Source organism: Bactrocera neohumeralis, chromosome 2 (assembly GCF_024586455.1).
Source record: "Bactrocera neohumeralis isolate Rockhampton chromosome 2, APGP_CSIRO_Bneo_wtdbg2-racon-allhic-juicebox.fasta_v2, whole genome shotgun sequence".
NCBI lineage: Eukaryota > Metazoa > Arthropoda > Insecta > Diptera > Tephritidae > Bactrocera > Bactrocera neohumeralis.
Genome location: NC_065919.1, coordinates 21,513,973 through 21,536,144, shown reverse-complemented (window position 1 = coordinate 21,536,144; position 22,172 = coordinate 21,513,973). Strand labels below are relative to the sequence as shown.

Here is a 22,172-nt window from a genome sequence, read left to right as displayed (position 1 = left end):
ACATTAGATAAGTGCAATAGATAAACAGTATGAATTAAATAAAAAATTAAGAAACGAAAATATACATATGAGAAATAATAACAGCGTGCTATTGTTACTAAAATATTCATAACAACAAACAAAACAGCTCAAAAGTAATGGTTGTCTGAATATAAAATCTGAAAAGACATTTCTGCAACACGCTTGCTATTACAAGCAAAATTTTAACTAAAAAGATATAAGAAACGAATCAACTAATTTCGGCTGCAACTGAATGTCTGACAGACGTTCTCTGCGAAAAATGTTTTGGCGACTAAGCTCATAAAAAGAAAATATCAACTAAGTATATAGTGAAAGACTGATTTTAATATTGAAATATGAAAACAACAAATTTATCTAATGAAGAAGTACAAAAAAATTATAATAACAAAGCGCAAAGCTTCTATTACAACTGACAAAGAAAAAATACTTAAAAGAACAGAAAACACACATTTTGATAAACGTTTTAAAACGCAGCAAATGCTGTAATTGCCAACAATTGCTTTATTAGAAAGAGTTCTTAGGAAATAATACATATAGCACAAATATTCTTAAAGCGCCTGCATAAAAACCCGATGGCATAAAACAAAGATGTTCAAAAATAGAGAAAAAACTTGAGTTGAAAAGCAGATCATTTTGTAAAGCTTACTCGATTGAATAATATCGCTTTTTCATAAAAAAAAATTAGTTGACTAAACTTCTGAACAAAAATTTCTTACCTAAAATGTACTAATGTGAAAGTTTATTTCAAATGATCGAAAACAACAGCACTCCAGTACGTATAATACGTACAAGCTATTATGAAGACTGATTTATATACACATTTATATTAAACAATTATAAATTGAAATAAAATAATTAAAATACTAAAGATTCAAGACACAAACTTAAAATTACTGATTGAAACGAATTTATTGCTTTATTTTTTCTAACGAAAGTTATTTTATTTCGTTCGTTTAAATTTTTTTTTGTTCTTATGAGTCGATTTGTTTAATTTTATCCCTCTTTTACTATTTTTCGTTTATGTGTAAAAAAAATAAATAACACCTGTACTACAGATGACTCAATAAACATATTTTTAAACAATTTCGTGGTTTTAATAACGTTTATAAAACTTAAATTAATATATATGTACATTTTAAAATAAACATTTTGTCCGCAACTGCTAACGTAATAAGGTAAGCATTTGTACATGACCATATGTTCATAACAGAGTTGCAAATAATGCTTAAAAATTTGTAGAATGAGCATTTGAATTAAATTTATTTTTTTAATTTGTAATCCCGAAAATCTTAACTAAAAATAAATGTTGATCCCAAATACGGGTTGAAAAAAACGTATTCCCATAAACCAGATTAAAAATTTTTAATTACAGATACCGGTTTGAAAACTAAAATTTAATCCCAAGCATACATATAATAAAGAACTAAAAAATAAATTATTTTAAAATTAACATTTTTTTAGATCCTAGATCACTGGTTGACAAACTAAAGGCTCATTCACATACAACTTTCCTCGCATTACATGACAGTTCATACTAAAACAATGAAACGATGAAAGCAAATGGTGTGCCAGGGTTGTTTGTATCTCCTAAAACTAAACGAATCAGATATAAGGTTATACATATATACACACCTGCTCAAAATAATAGTTACACAATACGTTTTCAAGTAAAGCTCATCAGTAATAAGTTTTATTTAAATTTTTAGGAAAAACGAAAACGTACTAATATTTTTCAAATATTTACAAGCTAAATTAAATAAACTTCATTTAAAAAAATAGCAAAACAAAGAAATGTAGATCCAAAAACATTTCATAGCTAAAATAAACTTGCTCAAAATAATAGGTACACTTTTAATAAGACAATTATTTTGGAAAAACAAATTATGATAAAACAGTTTCTTTGTATATTTAACATTACTTAGTTAATAGCCAGTATATCCACCATTATTTTGGATTACTTTATTTATTCGTTTGGGCATACTACTGATTAAAGCCTGACAGGTTTCTTTAGGTATCTCATACCAAGTTTTTTGTATGCACTTCCATAATTGGTCTTTGTTAGAGAAAGATTGTCTCGCCAAATTTGTTTTTAGTTCTCCCTATAGGTTTTCTATTGGATTTAAGTCCAGGGATTGGCTTGGTCACTTCAAAACGTTAACATTATTGTCCTCAAAATATTTTTTAACCAGTTTGGAGGTATGTTTTGGGTCATTATCTTGCTGATATACCCAACGTAATGGTAAGTTTTCTTCAGCATAGGGTATCATGACATTTTCAAATATTTCCTTGTACTCCAACGCTGTCATTTTGTTAGTTGTCGGGTATATAAGACCTACTCCATACCAAGAAAAACATCCCCACACCATGACGTTTCCACCTCCGTGCTTCACAGTTTTTTTTATGAATCGAACATGAAACTCCTTTCCTTTTGGACGACGCACAATTCTCTCACAGTCGTTTCCAAAAAAATTTATTTTCGTTTCACCGCTCCATAAGATGTTTCTCCACTTTTTTACTCCCTCAGGTCCTGACCAATCTGAATGATTTCTTGCAAAGTTTCACCCCATATCTAAATTTTTTGATCGCATTAATGGAACATTCCTGGCTATTTGTCCTGGTAGCTTGGTCTTTTGCAAACGCCTGCGAACTGTTTGAGCACTTACTACATTTCTAATTTCTGCTGCTATCACCTTCGACGACTTGAATGGGTCCTTTTTACAAATAGTTACAATGTGGCGATCAACAACTGTACTCGTTTTTTGTGGCCTTCCACGAGTCTCTCTACAAGATTTTCGCTCTAAAGCATTTTTAACAAAATTAAGAGACCTTTCCATTAATTTCCCAGTTTCCCGAAGCGATTTTCCTTGCTTTCTGAGGTTTGAAACCAGCCGGGCTTCCTCAACAGTGCAATGTGCCTTCAGACCCATTTGATTAAAAAATAATTTAATTTATCTTCAGCATTTTGAGCTTTAATGAAAGAAAACTTACCAATCCAGATAAAAAAACTTGAAAACCTGAATAAAATTAACTTTGTTTTCACAAAAAGCTAAGTTCACTTATGTGTAACTATTATATTGAGCAAGTTTTTTTTCTGAGTATTCACGCAAAACTGAAATACGCATTATCTCGGGGATTCACATGCTTCATTCTCTTAGAAAGAGCAATGGCATATTATCTTAATTAAACTTACAGCATAACTTGTGTCAAAAAGCCCATAAAAAGTTTTTTAAACTATTGAGAGTACTAAGTTTTATAGTGTAACTATTATTTTGAGCAGGTGTGTATATATAAATGATCAGAATGGCAGGACAAACGGAAATCCGGTTGACTATCTGTCGGTTCTTCTGTCATCCGTTCAAGCTGTACCTTGAGTAAAATCTAAATATCTTGATTTATTACACATGTTCTGTGGCAAAAATATAAGAACGAGTTCGTAGATGGGCGTAATCGGACTGCAGTTACCCCCACAAAATGCCATTAATCGAAAAAAAATAAATTGCCACTCCCCATATAACGATTTTCTTAAAAACAGCTGGCAGTGATAAATCAATAAATAACTGCGCTAGAGACATTAATTTGTATACTCGAGTTGGTGTAAGAAGGCTTTATAAGAGCCAATATCAATTTTGGACAATGGACATGGCTGCAATTACTTTTAGGTGAAATCACATATGTCGAAACCTTTTCGACCGATTTCAACCAAATTTTTCTGTAATTAATATGTTACAGTCTAATAATAGAGGAAATCGAACTATACGCACGCTTACTTCCCATATAACACAATTTTAAATTACATATGATTCCTTCATTTTCCTTCTCTTCTTCTTGACTAGCGTAGACACCGCTTACTCGGTTACAGCGGAGTTAACAACTTCTTTTCAATATTTGGCGTTAATTCGAGATACCAAGTGCAGCGTGGTCCTTCTCCGTCTTATCTCTTCAGCGAAGTGGAGTTCTTCCTCTGACTCACTAGATGATGCTATTATCCATGCCTCCGTACCATATAGCAGGACGAGAATGATGAGGGACATGTAGAGTTTGGTCTTTGTATTAATATAACGGGATAAAACGTTGCACGATAAGTGCGTTTGGGGTGGGTAATCTTATGACAAAAACTTACTTATTGAAAGTATAGGTAAATCTGTGAGATATGTATATTATAGAAATTCGAAAGGAGTCTTTTTCTAAAAATAATATGTGAAAAATGGGCTGAATAGAATCAATAAAATCTTATCCCCCATTTTCAATAAAAAATGTTTAACCCTAAAATAATAATGCGACGCTGACACCTTAGTGTGTTGTTGAACAAGTTCCACTTTCAATTCATCATCCAAATAGTAAGATTCTAAAAACAAACAGCAAATACCAAGAAATATGAGCTTCTTTCGTTCAAGCTGTTTACCAATCATAAGTTACCTTTTCGGATTCATAATGCCAAATAAGGAAAATATAATGAACATTTTAAACAGAAAAACTAAGGTGTGTGGTACAACTGAACAATCACTAAATAGACCTGGTCATCATAAAAATAAAAGCTAAGCAAGCAATATGGCAACCACTGTATAATGAAGTGCTGGACTAACTTCTGCTCATTCTACTACGTCTGTTGCGTATACGGTGAAGTCTAACTGCACCATTAGTATACAAGTTTAAGTATTTCCCAAAATCAGCTGATTCTCCTAAATACCCCTTTTGGCACCCGCATTAAAAAATAAAAACAATTTGATAGTGTCAAACTGAAAACATATTTTGTTTACTTTCAACTAAAAACGAAAATTCACTATTTAACGCCACGACAACACAAAAATGGCTTGGATATCGGGCTTAGCAGATAAAGCCGAAAACATTTTAAACAAGTTAGATCAAAATGCCGCTACAGCATTGCAAGTAGCAGCTACTTCAGGTGGCGATGGTGATAGTGGCGAAGGTAGTGCTTTGGAAACGATGCGGCGCAACTTATCCAATAGTAAATTGTCATTAAAAGCAGCATTTTCCCCAATCAAAGCAAAAAGCAATATTAATGCCAATATGAGTACATCAGTAGAAGGTGATAGAGATGTATTAAATGCTTCATATCGCACTGCATTGCCTGAATCAGTGGAAGCAAGTGATAAGGTTGAATGGCACATAAACTCTGCTGTCTCTTCACGACGCAGTTCCATTAATTCACGCCCCGATGCTGTGGCGATTGAAGTGGAGGAAACAAGTCCGCAACATGGCTTACTGAAAAAGGTGGCTACTGAAGGAACTCTTCTAACTGGAACGCATGAAAGTCAAGAGTTGATGGCATTTAAAATTGCATTAAACGAAATTACAAACGAACGTGACGACTTAAAGGCACGTTTGACAAAAATAAACCGTGATAATGAAAAAACCGCATTTCTAACAAAAATACAAGGTTTGGAGACACTATTACAACGTTTAACCGAAGAGCGTGATCAAGCACAATACGAACTGGGCAAAGCACAGGGTGCTAACAATGCAAATGCCCACACCATTTCAGAGCTCGAAACTAATTTAGCTAAACTGCAACAAGAGTACTTGGAGACGGCGCATAAATTACAAATGCAAATGATGGAAACAGAGCAGCTCCGAAAGGAACTGCAAGAATACCGACATAAAGCGCAGCACTCACTGCAAATGAAGGACAATCTTATAGCCGAACTAAAGGCAAATGGCGTGTCGGCTGGCTCAGCAACAAAAAGCGAAGAGGAAAATGATTTGCGTTTGGTACAAATGGAGCTGGACGATTTAAAGCATGAACATCAGCAAACCGTAGATGAAAGTCGTACATTGCGTATGCAATTAGAAGAATTACGACGTGATTGGCAAATGGTTAATGAACAACACACCACATATATTGCAAGTACACGCGCCGCAGAAGACACCTTAAGAAAAGAATTGCGTACAGAACGTGAACGTTTACTCGCAACTGAATCCGAACAACGTATACAAGCGCAAGAGTTGGCAAAATTACGACAGCAGCTCAGTAATCAAATGGCTGCAGCTGCGACACGGCTTCAAGAAAAGGATGCACAATTAGAAAAGCTACGTGCTGAGGTACAACGGCGCCACGCAACAATGCACGTCGCAGATGGTGCAGCGGTAGATACTTTTGATGAACGCATTAAGGTGCTCACACAAACATTGGTGGATAAACAACAAACTGTGGAACGCATCACATCCGAGCGGAATGCTTTACGCATACAACTGGAGAAAATGCAAGATCAACTGCAACAGCAATATGCATATAACAATAAGCCAGTTTCGCGTAATTCATTGCTCTCCAATACAACCGATGACAGTAAGTACCTGCATGTACACCTATGTATATTTACATAGATTTTCACATTATTATCTTACACTTTATTTATATTTGTAGTTAAAGCACAGTTTCCACTTCTGATGCGTGAGAATCCCTTCGACAATCGTGTGGCTCGTCGTGTTAAACGTGTCTACTCTTCACTCGATTCTGCTGGTATACGTTTGGGCGCCTTCCTGCGACGTTATCCGCTCATGCGCATATTTGTGCTCATGTATGTTGGCCTCTTGCACTTTTGGGTTATGTTTGTGTTGATGTCATCGTCTCCAAACTAAAACTATTATTCTTAATATCTACTTACCACATCTTACCACATGAATAAGTAGTCAAATATTTCATATTTACTAGTGTTAATCCTAAAAACGTATGACAATATTTTAAATAACCGTAAATAAAGTTTTTTTTTAGATATATTATGTATGTATTGTAATAGTATTGTTATCCGTATATTATTCATGTCTAGCTGTATAATTAATGTCGATCTTGTTAATATTAAATTTTTCGTATTTAGCTGAATTAAAAAAAAAATCTTATATTCGAAGTGTTTAATTATACGTAATTTCATTAATTATAGGTAAAGATTTAGTGATCATAACCAAAAACTTTTTTATAAGTATGACGAGATATCTTCACGAAATTTGGCCTAGAACATTATCCCAGCCAGTGTTACAACTTTCGATTTTTTATTTTTAGATCAGATCACTATACCATATAGGTAGCATACGAACTGACTGATCAAAATCAAGTTCTTGTATGGAAACTTTCTTATTTCTGAAGCGTATTCTAGCTTCGATGAGCGAAAATAACATTTTTTCCTTATTTTAATACTACAACAACAAAGTAGACAGTACATTACGCCTAAATGGCATAACCTACATATAAACTGCATTGTTTTTCAAGCATTTTGGCAGAAACTCTCAGTCTTGCTTTTCGTTATAATCTATGCATTTGTCTCGATGTTATGAGTTAGATAGTACTGCGTGCGTACGAATGGGAAGTTTTTCGTTGTCAGATATGCTGTCGGCCTGTGAGTTTCCATTGAACATTTGTTTGAAGAACAACAGAGCAGCCTGAGCCGAGGAATTGGCCGCCGAGCTTTTCAAACATGGCGGCGAAAAACTGATAAGGAGTGGAATATGGTAGAATGAAAGCCTGCCCGACAATTGGAATTTAAGTGTGCTCAACCCAATCCACAAAAATGGAGACCCCACAATTTGCGCCTGCTACCGTGCGATAAACCTCCTCAACAATGCATATAAGGTTCTAGCAAGCATACTGTGTGAAAGATTAAAGCCCACCGTCAACAAACTGATTGGACCTTATCAGTGTGGCTTAAGGTCTGGAAAATCAAAAACTGACCAGATATTCACAATGTGCCAAATCTTGGAAAAGACCAGTGAAAGACCACTACCTCTTCGTCGATTTCAAAGCTGCTTTAAAGCACGAAAAGGAGCTGCCTTTATGCCGCGATGTCTGAATTTGGTATCCCCGAAAAACTAATACGGCAATGTAAACTGACATTAAGCAATAACAAAAGCTCCGTCAGATCGGGAAGGATCTTCCGGAGCCACACGATACCAAATAAGGTTTCAGACAAGATGAAACCCTATCGTGTGACTTCTTCCACTCTTGAAGAAAATAATTCGAGCTGCAGAACTAAATAGAGAAGGTACCATCTTCTATAAGAGTGTACAGCTGCTGTCGTACGCGGGTGATATTGATTTCATTGACCTCAACAACCGCGTCAGTCTCCAGACTGGATAAGGACACCCAGAAGATGGGTCTGGTGGTGAACGAGGGCAAGACGAAATATGTCCTTTTATCAAACAAATAGTTGTCGCACTCCCGACTTGGCTCCCACGTCAGTGTTGACAGACATAACATCGAAGTCGTAGATAATTTCGTCTATCTTTGAACCAGTATTAACAGGAACAACAATGTCAGCCTCGAAATCCAACTCAGAATAACTCTTGCCAACAGGTGCTACTTCGGACTGAATAGCCAATTGAAAAGTAAGTCCTCTCTCGACGAGCTAAGACCAAACTCTATAAGTCACTGATTATTCCCGTCCTGTTATAGGGTGCAGAGGACGATGGCAACATCTGATGAGTTGACGTTACGAGATTTCGAAAGAAAAGTTCTGCGGAAGATGTATGGTCCTTCGCGCATTGGCCACGGCGACTATCGCATTCGATGGAACGATGAGCTGTATGAGATATACGACGACATTGACATAGTTCAGCGAATTAAAAGACATCGGCTATGCGGGCTAGGTCATGTTGTCCGAATGGACGAAAACACTCCAGCTCTGAAAGTATTCGACGCCGTACCCGCCGGGGGAAGCAGAGAAAGAGGAAGACCTCCACTCAGTTGGAAGGACCAGGTGGAAAAGGACCAGACTTCGCTTGGAACGACTGGCGCGCTGTTGTAAACTCGGCTATAACCGCTTAAGCGGTGCCTATGCCAATAGAAAGGAAGAAGAACGATTTTTTTGGATTTGGTTTGTCAGATATACTGTCGGCCTGTGAGTTTCTATCGATTATCTAGTGACTCTACCAAAATAAAAAAAAACTTTTTTTGTTTGTAATATTTGAGAGGAAACAATTCACTTTATTGAAAATAATAACTTTATTACATTTATATACATATGTTTATATTTAGTTGTTGCAAAATACATCTTTATCTGCGGGTCTGCATTATTATTTCCGATAACTTATAACTACATACATATTTATTATATGCGCCAAAAATGTTAAATGTAAAATTTTTTGGGTTCAATGATGCCTTTTATTAGTGAGTACAAACGTTGATATATGTATATACATATGTGTATATATGTTTTTGCTTATTCATAAATATCTGCGGTCTCCGCTCCCTCGTGCTATATTATATATTTTTAGCAAATATATTTTTAATTTATTTTTCTTTTTAATTCTGTTTTCCAATATGCGTTGCTTTATTTGTGTTTTCATTTTGCCTAACACAATAAACAATAAAAACAACAATTAGTTTTAAAAATTGTTTTATAATTATTTTTTTTTTTTCGATTTTTACAAGCTCCCAACATTTCTGATGTGTATACGCGTATGTTATATATAAGCATATATTCCAGATGCACAAGTACAGAAAATTGTAATTCATTATAAAGAGATCAACTTAAGAATTTGTATTATGCATACATACAAAATATTTGTTTAGTCTAATAATTAATTTAATAAATTTCATAATTTTTTTTATTTAAAAATATTTTTGTTTGCAAATTTAGTGCTTGCATTTTTTATTTTGCCATAAAATTCTGCTATAAGTTTTAATTTATTTTATGGTTAAATAATTTTGATTAAATTAAAGCGAATTTTTTTAATTTTCATTTGCAATAATTGGTCGTTTGTTATTGTTGGTTATTCACATGGCGGTCGTGCTTGAGTGTGTGTGTTTGTGTTGCAAATCATGGCGTCCATCAACGGTCAACTGTTGGTTAATATGTATTGGTGGCGGTGGCAACATTATCGGCGCTGGAAATTTAACGCCTTTTGCCGAAACGCAAGAAAACGTGATCAACATCGGAACGCTTCAAGGGCGCCTGATCGGTAAGCAGAGCTAATGTGAGAGAGCATTCATTTAGCGCATGAGTTCATTATGAAATTTTCAAAAATCTCAAAATTAAATATTTTACCTGCCGCCTCGCTATTCAAGTACGATTTCAACGCTGTAGCCAATTGTTCCGAATTGTTGAGTGCCGAGCAGACTTTTTGGATGTGTGGTGGCATATCCTCCACCATGCCCGATTGGCAGAATGGTGGCACAGCCATAGCGTTGCTGGATTGCGCAGCGGCGATCAAAAGGGTGGCGAAGCAAACGATTACGAACATTTGGCTTGACATGCTGAAAGCATATAAAAAAAGATGTCTTTTTTTGAGTAATGGCTACCTAGCACTATCTTTTGTGTGATAGTTCTAAATATTTTTTTTTTTAATATACTGTTAATTTTTTGTTATATAAAAAGTTTTTTCGCAAGAGCGAATAATATTTTATGTAACGGGTTTTTCAACTATTAAAATTTACTACCGAAATTCGGAGTCAGTGGCCTCAATTTTAAATCGTCCTGTCAGATCAACAATTGAGCGTCTAGTGGAAGAGTTTGAATTCAAAGGCACAGCACAAAAAGATTCCATGCCAGTGAGACAAAGAAGTGCGGAAGACCGAAATGAGTCTCTCACACCTTCTCAATCGTTGGGCATCTCTGTGACATCGTTGTGGCGAATTTTGCGAAAAGGTCTTGGCCTACATCCTTACAAGTTCAAATTGAGGCAAGAACTGAAGCCGCGAATTATGACTGTCAACACAGACGTGGGAGCCTAGTCGCGAGTGCGACGACTGTTTGTTTGATGACAGGAGATATTTTGTCTTGCCTTCGTTCACTACCAGACCCATTTGTTTCGCTTCCTTATCCAATCTGGATAAAGTAGAACTAACGGCGCGGTTGTTGAGGTCCATGTTAGTTTTGCGGAGATACCAAATTCAGACATCGCGGCATAGAGGCAGCTCCTTTTCGTGCTATCAAAAGCAGCACGATCGAAGACGAATCGACGAAGAGGTGGTGTACCTCGATTCTCTTTTCACGGGTCTTTGCCAAGACTTGGCGCATGGTGAATGCGGTAGGTATTACCGTTAAGAAAAGAATCAATTGAGCCTTAAAAAATACTCTGAACTCATGATGTATGTTAGACCTAGTCTTTCTAATTTATGCTTATAGTTCATCGAAAAAAAAAAGACAAAACTGACATAAAAAATCTAAGCCTCCACAAAGGTAAATAACATGCCCGCTCCTTTTCTCTCTCTCTAACTCATAAGCAGCTGTTTTACTACAGTTAACGCTCCTGCCTTACACCTGAACTCCTTCTATTTATGACCTTTGTTTTGGTGCTCCTTAAAAACATTAAATTAAGTGTATAAAGCCACTTAATCCATTGTATTCGTAGAAACGATGTGACCGTTATTAATAGAAAATGTTAGGTCATGGTTTTTGCCTCCAGTTAGAAATGCTGAGAAAACTATCAGCAAATGTGTATGTATAAACAAATCATAAATCAACAAAAATAACAGTAATGTAATATGAACATCACCCCTTCGTTCCTTTCTATTTAAGTAAACTTTTCCTTTGTCTGTTTTGCGGTATTATTTGCATACTTTGTGCTAGTTCTGTCAATTCTACCACAATAAATATACTTAAAGTTTCCTTTTCTTGGTGCAACAAGGATATTATTTTTCTTGCTTCCTCAATGCAAAATGAGGGGGAAGTTACAGCTTTCTTTGCTGTTGTATCTAACCTTCGATTTATCTTTGTTTTCCTGTTGGGAATAAATTACACTAGAATTTGAACTTGCAGAAATATTTCCCTTCGTTTTAGTTTGCAATTAAAATGAAAAGATAATAATAATATTACATACATGAATGTATGTAAGCACACTTCTCAGAAAGTTATGCAAAAAAATTGCATTTTTTTTCTATATTTGAAAGTATGTGCAATTTAAATTCTTTAAATTTTTTCTTCATTTCAATCAAATAGCATTTACATTAATTTGTTGCTCATTTTCTACTAAATATGTGAATATATTAGCACTATTCATCGCTGGGTCGGTTGCAAATGCAGCTTTGATTATATGCCATAAATAAATCATCTAATCTCCATAAAGACTCGACTATTAATTGCATGAGGCTAATATGCAGAAATGTTAATAGTTGTCTCCGATACGCCATACCTTGGAAATAAGCGAATAGAACAAGCAATGTTTGAATTATGCCCATACGTAGGCTGACATAATCAAACAGCGATGGAAGAGCGAGCGAGCTTAATTCTACACGTTTCACTTCTATTAAATTTGACTCCACAACTATTGTTGTTATTAGTTAGTTGTTTGAGCATGCAGAGCTCACACGTAACGAGCAGAGAAGAAGTGAATCGAAGACGCCTAATATAAATGTGTTAATCAGTTTATATAGTATATCCACAAAAGGCTGAGTGGCAAAAGTCCCATGCAATAATGAACTATTTTAAGATTTAATATAATATACAGCACGTTGTAATATTTCTATAAAGACTTCTGCTAGGCAAAATATATTTATAATGATATACAATGAACCTGTTTTTTTTTTTTTTAATACAAAAACCAAGAGATTCTACGGTTCAAATGCTGCTCATCACATTACGTTCGATTTTCAGAAAACGAAGGAATCAGACAGTAGTTTATATATAACAATTTACTAATTTCAATTTTAATTAACTTTTGGCCCTCACACTTCATAGTTCCAGATTTTTTCACTCACTATGGTGACAAAAAAAATCTCTTACGTCACTATATTTCTTGAATAGGTAAGAATATTAACTTAAGATGCACAATCTATAGTAACGAAGGAGGTTATGTGTGCCAATTTGCTATGCTATGCAAACCCTTTAAGATAAATATAGTTGTGAAGCATATAACGGTATTTTATTCAAAGGTTACAAGTGACATGTTGTCATTTGCTATTTTGAAGGCAATCAACTGCCACTCGGGATTCTTAATAATTCTAACTTAAAATTAATATAAATATATAAAATTAATATAAAAGATTTTCAAAAATCGACCACACTATTGTGGTCAAAAAATAGTAAGGATTTTTAATTTAAAATTCGCGAGAAAACCCATTCGTCGAAATATTTTTTTCTAAGTTTGGTATGAATGTCAGTGACATCTTTGCCTAAAGGAATTGGTGCTCGAGAATCGACGGTTAACAGTCAGAGATCGTACTGGCGTCGTTGGAATATCGGAAGGATCAGTGAAATCTATTTTGAAAGATCATTCGGGCCTAAGAAAAGTAAAAGCACTTTTGGTTTCAAAATCACTCATTTTTTCGCGTTAACGTATGTGAAACAATGCTTTCCGACTGCCAGGATGTCGTACAACGTGTTATTACTGGCGATGAGTCTTGGATCAATGTTTACGACCCGGAAACAGACGATAAAACGGCAGAATATCGTCACAAAGGTGAGCCGAAACCGAAAACACCACGTCAAAGCAGGTCAAAAATCAAATTTCTGTTGACAATTATCTTCGATTATCGAAGTGTGCGCTCCAAATTTCTTTCGGTCGGCCAAACTGTCAACAAGAAATACTAGTTGAGTGTCATGCGTCGTTTGCGCGAAGCTTTTCGTAAAAAGAAGACGGAATTATGGACCAACAACTCTTGGTTTTTGCACCAGGATCATGCACCGTCGCATACTGCATTGAATAATCGTGAGTTTTTCGCCAAATTTGACCCAATATCGTACCGCAACATCGAATTCGCCAAATTGAGCTCCGTGTAACTTCTGTCTATTCAACAATCTCAATCAACTGCCTTCCGCATTGAAGGTTATTCCGGAAATTTACTTTAACTGTTTCGAGGATTGGAAAACGAATTATTTTGTGACCAAAGGGGATTACTTTGAGAGAGACAATATACATATATTTTGAAGAATAAATTAAAATTATGAACAAGATCTTACTATTTTTTGCTCATAGTAGTAACATAGCCTATGTTCAACGGAGATAACGTAGCTAACCCACGTTGAAAGAAATTTTCAAATCCAACAAGTGGTTTCGGAGCCTATTCAATACAAACAAAAAAAGAGTCAAATCGTTGCTTTTTATAATATTAGTATACCAAAGATAAATGATATGACAATGCGCATCAAATATTGTGCATAATTTAATTGGATTTATTTTAAATACTAAATTTCTATCATAAGATGACGTAACAACTCTCTTTTGAATACATTCATGAGTTATGATCGCTCCTATAAAATTTTATTTTAGTAAAGAGGACTTATTCCTTCACGTCATAAAAATCCTACAGGGTAATATGCCGGTCTGTTCATGCTTGCATTGGATTAACTGTCAATAGAGCAAATGCCAACACAGGCAAGTGCAAATGATCCATCAAATCAAGGCTGGCGCTGTTACAATGCTTACACACCTATGCGACCGTATATGCATCTACCACACCTATGCAGGTGAATGCCGAACGAAAATATAGATAATGCAACTAGCAACTAGCGAGAACGTGCGCAACGACATGCATATGTATATTTGCACATACTCTTATGTACATAGTGCAGCTTAGAAGGACTTACACTCAAAGCTACAAATTGTAGGCTGATAAATATGCTTAGACTTAGACTTTTTTCGAGACAGTTTGGAGCTTCAACAAACAGTGCCAGTCGCATACACGCTTTCAGTAGACACCCGGTAGGGAAGTGTAAGCTAGTTGGGCACCTAAAACATGTTTTTTTGGAGTATGGAACCAACTCCGCACCATTTTGTAGTAACCACTGATCTTATTCTTCATTGACAATAAAGAGTGTAGCGCTAATAGTAGTACTAAGTAAGGCTTTAGCTGATGTAATAACTCGCTAATGGCTGTCGTTAAAGTACACTTCATCGCCCGTTGAGTTTCATTACTACTTCCTACTACTTCTAAACTCAAGCGAAGTTTTATAGAGAGAAACAGTTTAAACTTTCCACGGCATCACAATATTTAATGCGCTTTTTTTCTGAGTTGGTAGAAAATTTTTCATAAACCAGTAACAAGGTTAGAGGTATTAGATACTTGCTGGTTCGAAACAAAAGCATTTCCTCGCATTGCATATGCATGTATATTGTAAAGCATAGTGTGTATTTGAAATTATAATGAATACATAAATTAACTTTCAGTACAAAAAATAGCTAGCTAATTAATTTACTATATTTTTCTTTTGAATGCTTAAACAATATGTTTCTTAGTGTCTCAAAAATCGACTAATACCAACAAAGGGCCTGTAATTAAATAAAAGAAGGGACACTCAAACTTTAGCATTTACTTAACAAAGTTTCGCTTCATTATACTCTCAATAAAAAATAAAATCTCTAAACCCCAGTCACTAACGAGTTTAAATTTGCCATAAATGCTTTATTTCTAAAATAAAAACTACCGCTCACTGGCCCGCAAGGACTAATATCAACATAGTCAAGGCACACATAAGTACAGCACGCGTTTCCTTGCCGGCAAACAACTGTATTGTGTGTTGTTGACAGCTGGCAAATGACATACGACGCACTACGAATACACATGAGTGCGAAGGTTCGTCTGCCACTAACTTCTAACGGCACTAAGACGGTAGGTTAAGAGGATAATGGATAAAAATTACCATCACGATTGCATTTTGCGAAACCTGCACGCTATCAATATGCTGTTTACACAGTACAGGTGGTGTTGCAAAACGGCCGCAAAGGCGTACAACAGGAAAGACGAGTGCTAATGACAATAAGTTAGAAACTGGAAGTTAAATTCTGCAATAATCTTAATAAAGTGCCGCTCTTAAGCGCAGCTTCCGGCTCGTGCACGTGATTTGCGCTTGGTATAGTGTGAAATGATGAAAGTGTTGCATACTTTATGGCGCATTAGCGCGTCATTATCGGTTGCTTAGCGATCACAACATTGTGTTGCATACTTTGAGCAGATTAGGCGTATTTAATGCCAGCAATTTGATTTACTTTGCGTATAATACAAACAGCTGTCGCTTAAAAGGCCGAAGGGCATGCAAATGATTGAAACACGAATGCGAAGGTTGACTGTAATCTCATTACTGCCTTTTCTATTCATATAAAAATATATACTTATATGTACATATATAATAATAGTATTTACTTGGCGGTCATGCATATGCAACATGTATAGTCGTATTTTTCATACCACGCTCAAAGTCGCTTACAACTGGTAGATCATCCTTACAAGCTTTAAATTGACTTGGTGAATGTTGGATTATTATTAGATATGCTACTGGGAGGGTTTTTTTATATTCGTCTCCGCCGGGATTTTAACTCATCTATCATTGAGTGGCAGTCATATGGTCAACTCAAGCGTTTTCATCGTTATTACGATGACTGTGGAATAATTATACCCTGAACACTCTACCATTGAGGGGCAGTAATATGGTCAACTAAAGCATTTCTCCCGTTATTTCGACGGCTGTGCAATAATTATACCCTAAACATTTATACGAAGGAAAATGTTGGAAACTCTACTAAGTAAAGATTGTTTGGAGAACAAGAAAAAATCACACTAAGCCAAATCTGGTGAATATGGTGGTTGACCTTTAGTATTCATTGCGTTTTTGGCTTTAATTTGGTCCCAATCGTGGATCGATGCGATGGCGCATTATCATCGTGTAAAATCCATGAATTGTTCTTTCACAATTCCGGCCGTTTTCGACGGATGTTCTCACGCAAAGGCCTCAATGCACCCTAATAGAATTCGTTATTCAGCGTCTGTCGCTCCGGAACAAATTCATGATGGACGTAACCAAGAATGTCGAAAAAACCGTTGAGCATCACCCTCATTTTTGAGCGACTTTGCCGTGGTTTTTTTATTTCGGCTCGATTTTTTTCCCTCCATCCGATGATTGTAGACTTGTTTGCATTTCAATCTCATAAACCCACGTCTCGTGGGCAGTTATAATGCTCACCGTGAATGTGAGATCGGAATTCGCACGATCAAGCATGTTCAAAGAGACCTGTTTAACGTACTCTTTTTGAAAAATATTCAGCTTTATCGGGACGAATCGAGCAAGAAAGCATTTCATACCAAAAATATCCACCAAAATCATTCGAACCGATTCGTGAGAGATGTCGAGCTCTCTTGCTATCTCTCTAAAACTTCCTGACGTTTTTAATATTTTCATCAATTGAAGAGGTCGAAGGTCGTCCAGAACGAGGCATGTCTTCAACGATCTCGTAGGCTTATGTTTTTGTTAAACCCGAATCCACGTAAGCCTTTTCCAACATTTGCCATGATTCCGCACATGAAATTTAGTTAGAAATACAAAATTCGAGACAAATTCTTTGTTCGATATTTTCATCCCTTGTAAAAATCGCAACGCACTACTGAGGTGTACCGACTTAACGTTTTCTCTTGTTTTTTTTCTAGTAATTTTGGAATTAATACTACCGCGTTCCACTGAAAATTCTCTGTAATGCAACTCTAATTGCAAATGTGTGGTAAATGTTGAAAAGTAAGGGCGGGGGCAGAAGTTGAGTGAATTTTGTGGCAGTGAAAAGCCAAAAAGTATACAATTGAACTAATTTCGTGCTTCAAAATGCAAATCACTTATTATAGCATATTTTTAGCGGTAAATACTGCTACAAATACATTTTCTATTATCATAATATGTTTTGTAATCTATGAAAATTATAACAAAATTTCTCTAGTAATATCCATGTGTTGTATTTAATTCCACCAGCTTCGTGGCTTTTAATCACTTTCGCATACCCACATAATTATGCGCTCACGTGATTCGGTGCGTGTTATAATTGCCCGAAAAAGGGTTAGAAGCATATTGACAGAAGTGCTGATTGACACCTCGTAGGCATTTGTCACGTTTAGAATGAAATTCCGTTTGTGCTGAACCAACGCATTTAAGCACACATACAAATATATGATATTTGTATATGCATATGTATGTATATATGCCCCAATGCATGCACCTGCATAAATTCCTGTAGTTTCGAGTGCCTTACACAATTAAACTGTGGCAGCTTAGGGCAAACGTACGTAGAAAGCACATACGCTGTGTTTAATATATCGTCACCTCAAATTCAAAATAATGTAACATCACTTTTTATAAGTTCACAGGTGAAGGAAAAGCGTTACGAAAGAAAGTACTCATATTGAAACAAAATTAGAATTTTGGTTACAAAATGGTTATATATTAGTTATATCTGACAGCGGAAGCTGAAAATTCTACGCTACATTTAATATTAGTTTGTCAAAAAAGTTTTGTGGTATTTTCGCTAGTTGGCGCTGAAAGCGCGTAGTTCTAGTTTTATTCGTCGCATCGGGTCATGCTGTAACTTTTTGGAAAGCTCATTTTACGCGCTAACACGTGTTTGATTGATTGTCGTTTCTTTTAAGTCCTTCGTGAGTTATAGCGTCGCAAACATGGAGCAAAATAAAGAGAAAATACGGCATATTTTACAGTACTAGTACGATAAAGGCAAAAATGCATCTCAAGCCGCCAATAAAATTTGTGCAGTTTATGGACCCGATACAGTTTCCATTTCCATCGCACAACGATGGTTTCAACGTTTTCGTTTTGGTGCAGAGGTGGTCGAAAATGCGCCACGCTCCGGAAGGCCTGTCGTCGAAAATTGTGATAGAATCGCTGAATTGGTCGAAAGAGACCGGCATAGTAGCAGCCGTAGCATCGGTCAAGAGCTGGGCATGAGTCATCAAAAATTCATTTCAATTTCAATAAAAAAAATTCAATAAAAATACCGCAAGATTTTTTTGACAACCCATTATATCGTCACCTAAAATGCAAAATATAAAACTCAATTTCGATTTTTTTGATGATACGTTGTTTTCCATTTTAGGCTACCTTCATGCTATGTATCTACATTTGTATTGGAGAAAAGTAATTGAAAGGAATTTTCAACGAAATCGTATACTAAGTTATTGGTTTGATTCTATACCACAACAACCAAATGACAAACACAAAATGCAGTGAGGTTTTGTATGCACATAACTGTCCTTCCTCAATAATAAAAAGCTTACTTCCAACGAAAATCTGAAAAATTCGCTAAATTAACAATGTCGTCCTACTCTCAAAAAATAAGTTAAACGAAAATAGCCATATTTTCCTCTGTTATGTTTTTCATTAACGATATCTCAAAACTAATAACGATTTTAGTTTCAAAAACACCTACTTTTTCAAAAACACGCTAAATGGTTATAAATTACCTATATTCAAATTTTTTTTTATAAATTTGAAAAAAAAAATCTAAATTCTTTTTTCGACAGATTATTATTTTTTTTTGCAAAATTTAATTTTTTTAAACCAGATATACAAAAACTATGATATTAAGAGAAGTCTGAAGTTTGAAGTCCTTATTCAATATTTAAGTGCTTTCAAAAACTGAAAATTTCGCTAAGTTAACATTGTCATCATACTTTAAATAATATTAAAACGAAAATATTCGTAATTTTCCTTTTGTTATGTTTTTCATTAACGATATCTCAAAACTAATAACGATTTTAGTTTCAAAAACACCTACTTTTTCAAAAAGCCGCTAAACGGTTATAAATTTTGAAAAAAAAAAGTTTAATTTTTTATAGAAACCAGATATACAAAAACTGTGATATAAAGTGTAGTGAAAAATTTTCAAACAATTAAAAAAAAAAATCCTAAAAACAATTAAAAATTTTTTTTATTTAATTTTTAATCCGCTAAAACCTGAAAATACTCATATTTAAATAATAAGTTCAATTCCAAAAACTGTTTATAAAAACGAAAATATTCGTAATTTTTCTTCTGCTATTCAAAAACATCTACTTTTTCATAAACTACTACATAAACTTAATTTTGAAAAAAAATATCCAAAAATTGTTTCAAAATTTTTAGAATTTTTTTTAATTTAATTTTTTATAGAAACCAGATATACAAAAACTGTGATATAAAGTGTAGTGAAGTGATTTCCAAAAATTTTCAAACAATTTTCAAAAAAAAAATTTCCTAAAAACAATTAAAAAATTTTTTTTTTTTGTATTATTTAACAAAAATACAAAAACTAAGATATACATATGTAAAGTAGATAATCCGCAAAAACCTGAAAATACTCATATTTAAATATTAAGTTCAATTTCTTCCTTTCAAATTTTAGTGAGAAACAAGAAAAAACGTTAATTTGGTTGCAACGAAGCTATAATACCCTTCAAAACACACAATTTCTATTTCTTACAAGAAAAAAGTTGTTATGATCGGCCAGTTTGTATGGAGACTTTATTTTATACTCGTAGTAACTTGATTTTAACAATTTCATAAGAGATTGCATCGTTACCTAAGCAAAATTTAATGAAGATATCTCAATATCAAATGAAAAAGTTCTCCATACCATCACTTCATTCCGATCGTTCAGTTTGTATGGCAGCTATATGGTCCCATATTGGCAGTTCCGATAAATGTGCAGCTGCTTACATACATACATAAAAATTCAATGCAATAAAATCTCACTAGGATAACTGCTACTCATTTCAATATGCAACTTTCGCAACTCAACTTCAACTGATAACTGCTTCATAATTTCAATAGTATACTCATATTTAACTGTTGCTTACTTGCTTCTCTGCAACTGAATTCAAATCAGAATTTACCAGTCAGCCCAGTTGTCCTCTAGGTCTACCCAGAAATAGGCATTTTTGGAAGAAAAATATGTCAGCGTTCTGCATTGAAGCATATAAATATGACACTCAGAAATCAAGGTATCAGAACATGAATAAAAATAAGGATTATAACCAATTTACTACTAATTTCATTCTTGAAAATAAACTTTTTAACTTAAATATATGCGTAAATTGTCGGAAAACATAGTTCGTTTATAAAAACTCCTTCCTTGTTAAAAATTTGTAATTTTCGCAAAATCTATTTGATCAGTTTACTATTATATTTATATAAATATGTACGTTTGGAATTTTTTCAAAACTCTTTGAAAAACGCTTACTACGCTATTCTAATCTATATTAACTTTCTTCACAAACTTCAAATCAAAATAACTTATATTTACGCTCTTTCTTTGGATACATATTTTTAGTGGCTCCAAACTAGCTAAATATCAGTTGTACGTAGATATTTACACTTTTATTCTATAAACAACACATTTTTACTGTGAAGTCCCAAAATTTTTCATGTAATTCGCAAAAATATGAGCAAAACATTCTGCTAAGGAGCATTTATTTATTCTCCATAATTTTTAAACTCTTCAAAAACACACACACACACGTTTGCCCGTTAACACCTTAGAAACCAAACAATATTCTTGTATTTTACGCACCTGTTGCTTTTTGTGTTTACAGTTGTGAGTTGCACTGAAGGAATTCAAAAGTAACTGTCACTTGTGCTCGACTCGTATAAGAGGACTAGTGGAAGTTATTTGGTTATTGCAACTGTATCGTAGAAGCACACTTGTTTGAATGATGTTTACCGCAAACAGGATACGTCTTTTTATATGCAACGAACGAACTCGGCTTTGGATGCTGGAATTAAATAAGCAGCATTGCCATTGGCTCACATTTCCAGCGGCGATTTTGATTGTTTGTCATTGTGGGTGGGATGTTGCTCATACGCCCTCGCCGTCCATGCTGACATGCGAACGTTAGTGTGAGTGCGCGTGTGTATTTATGTCGAAGCGTTGCAGTAATAACACAGTTTTATACACTTGTGTGTGTATGTATGTTCATATATATATATGTTCTTGCTTGTGTGGTGGTGTGCTTAAAAAACGTTACACTGTTGAGTTTATCTTAGATATTTAAGTTTTTTCATAAACATTCATCATTAACTATAGCTGGCGCGTGCACGCATACTTGTGTGTGCATGTATGTTTGTGTACGTCGTATAATCTCTAACGTGCAGGTACTTGCTTGTTGCATTCAACAGCTTTTCTCTTCATAATTAATTTATTATATCATAAGTTTTTATATACTTTTTATGTTTTTAACTTTATGTCATGTGGAATACGCCTCTTTTGTGGAGTCACCACAGGATAATGTCCGTAAATATCGTTTTATTATAGAAACTTAACTAAAATAGCGATTATAACTATTTTTTGTGTTGTTAAAAAATTATTTGTTCTTTTCATATAAGTTGTTAGTGTGCAACAACGGTTGTTGGACTATAAAAACGAGTGACATATGCTCAGTTTTTTATTTTCTCGCAATATAGGAACACATAAATGATATGATACAAAGAATATCATCTATACCGATAAATACATATAAA

At 34.6% G+C, this 22,172-nt stretch overlaps 2 protein-coding genes across 2 annotated transcripts; one reads left to right on the top strand and one right to left on the bottom strand.

Moving 5' to 3' along the window:
• Positions 1-4,730: 4,730 nt before the first annotated feature.
• On the top strand, positions 4,731-6,892 carry LOC126762068 (golgin-84). The gene is made up of 2 exons (XM_050478557.1): positions 4,731-6,325; positions 6,404-6,892. Exons 1-2 carry the CDS (start codon positions 4,828-4,830, stop codon positions 6,616-6,618), a joined length of 1,713 nt encoding a protein of 570 aa, XP_050334514.1. The 5' UTR covers positions 4,731-4,827; the 3' UTR covers positions 6,619-6,892.
• A 2,456-nt stretch (positions 6,893-9,348) lies between these two features.
• LOC126762617 (dromyosuppressin) lies at positions 9,349-21,378 on the bottom strand. The gene is made up of 3 exons (XM_050479497.1): positions 21,226-21,378; positions 10,017-10,225; positions 9,349-9,940 (listed from the first exon to the last, which is right to left on the bottom strand). Exons 2-3 carry the CDS (start codon positions 10,222-10,224, stop codon positions 9,864-9,866), a joined length of 285 nt encoding a protein of 94 aa, XP_050335454.1. The 5' UTR covers position 10,225; positions 21,226-21,378; the 3' UTR covers positions 9,349-9,863.
• Between the last annotated feature and the right edge of the window lie 794 nt (positions 21,379-22,172).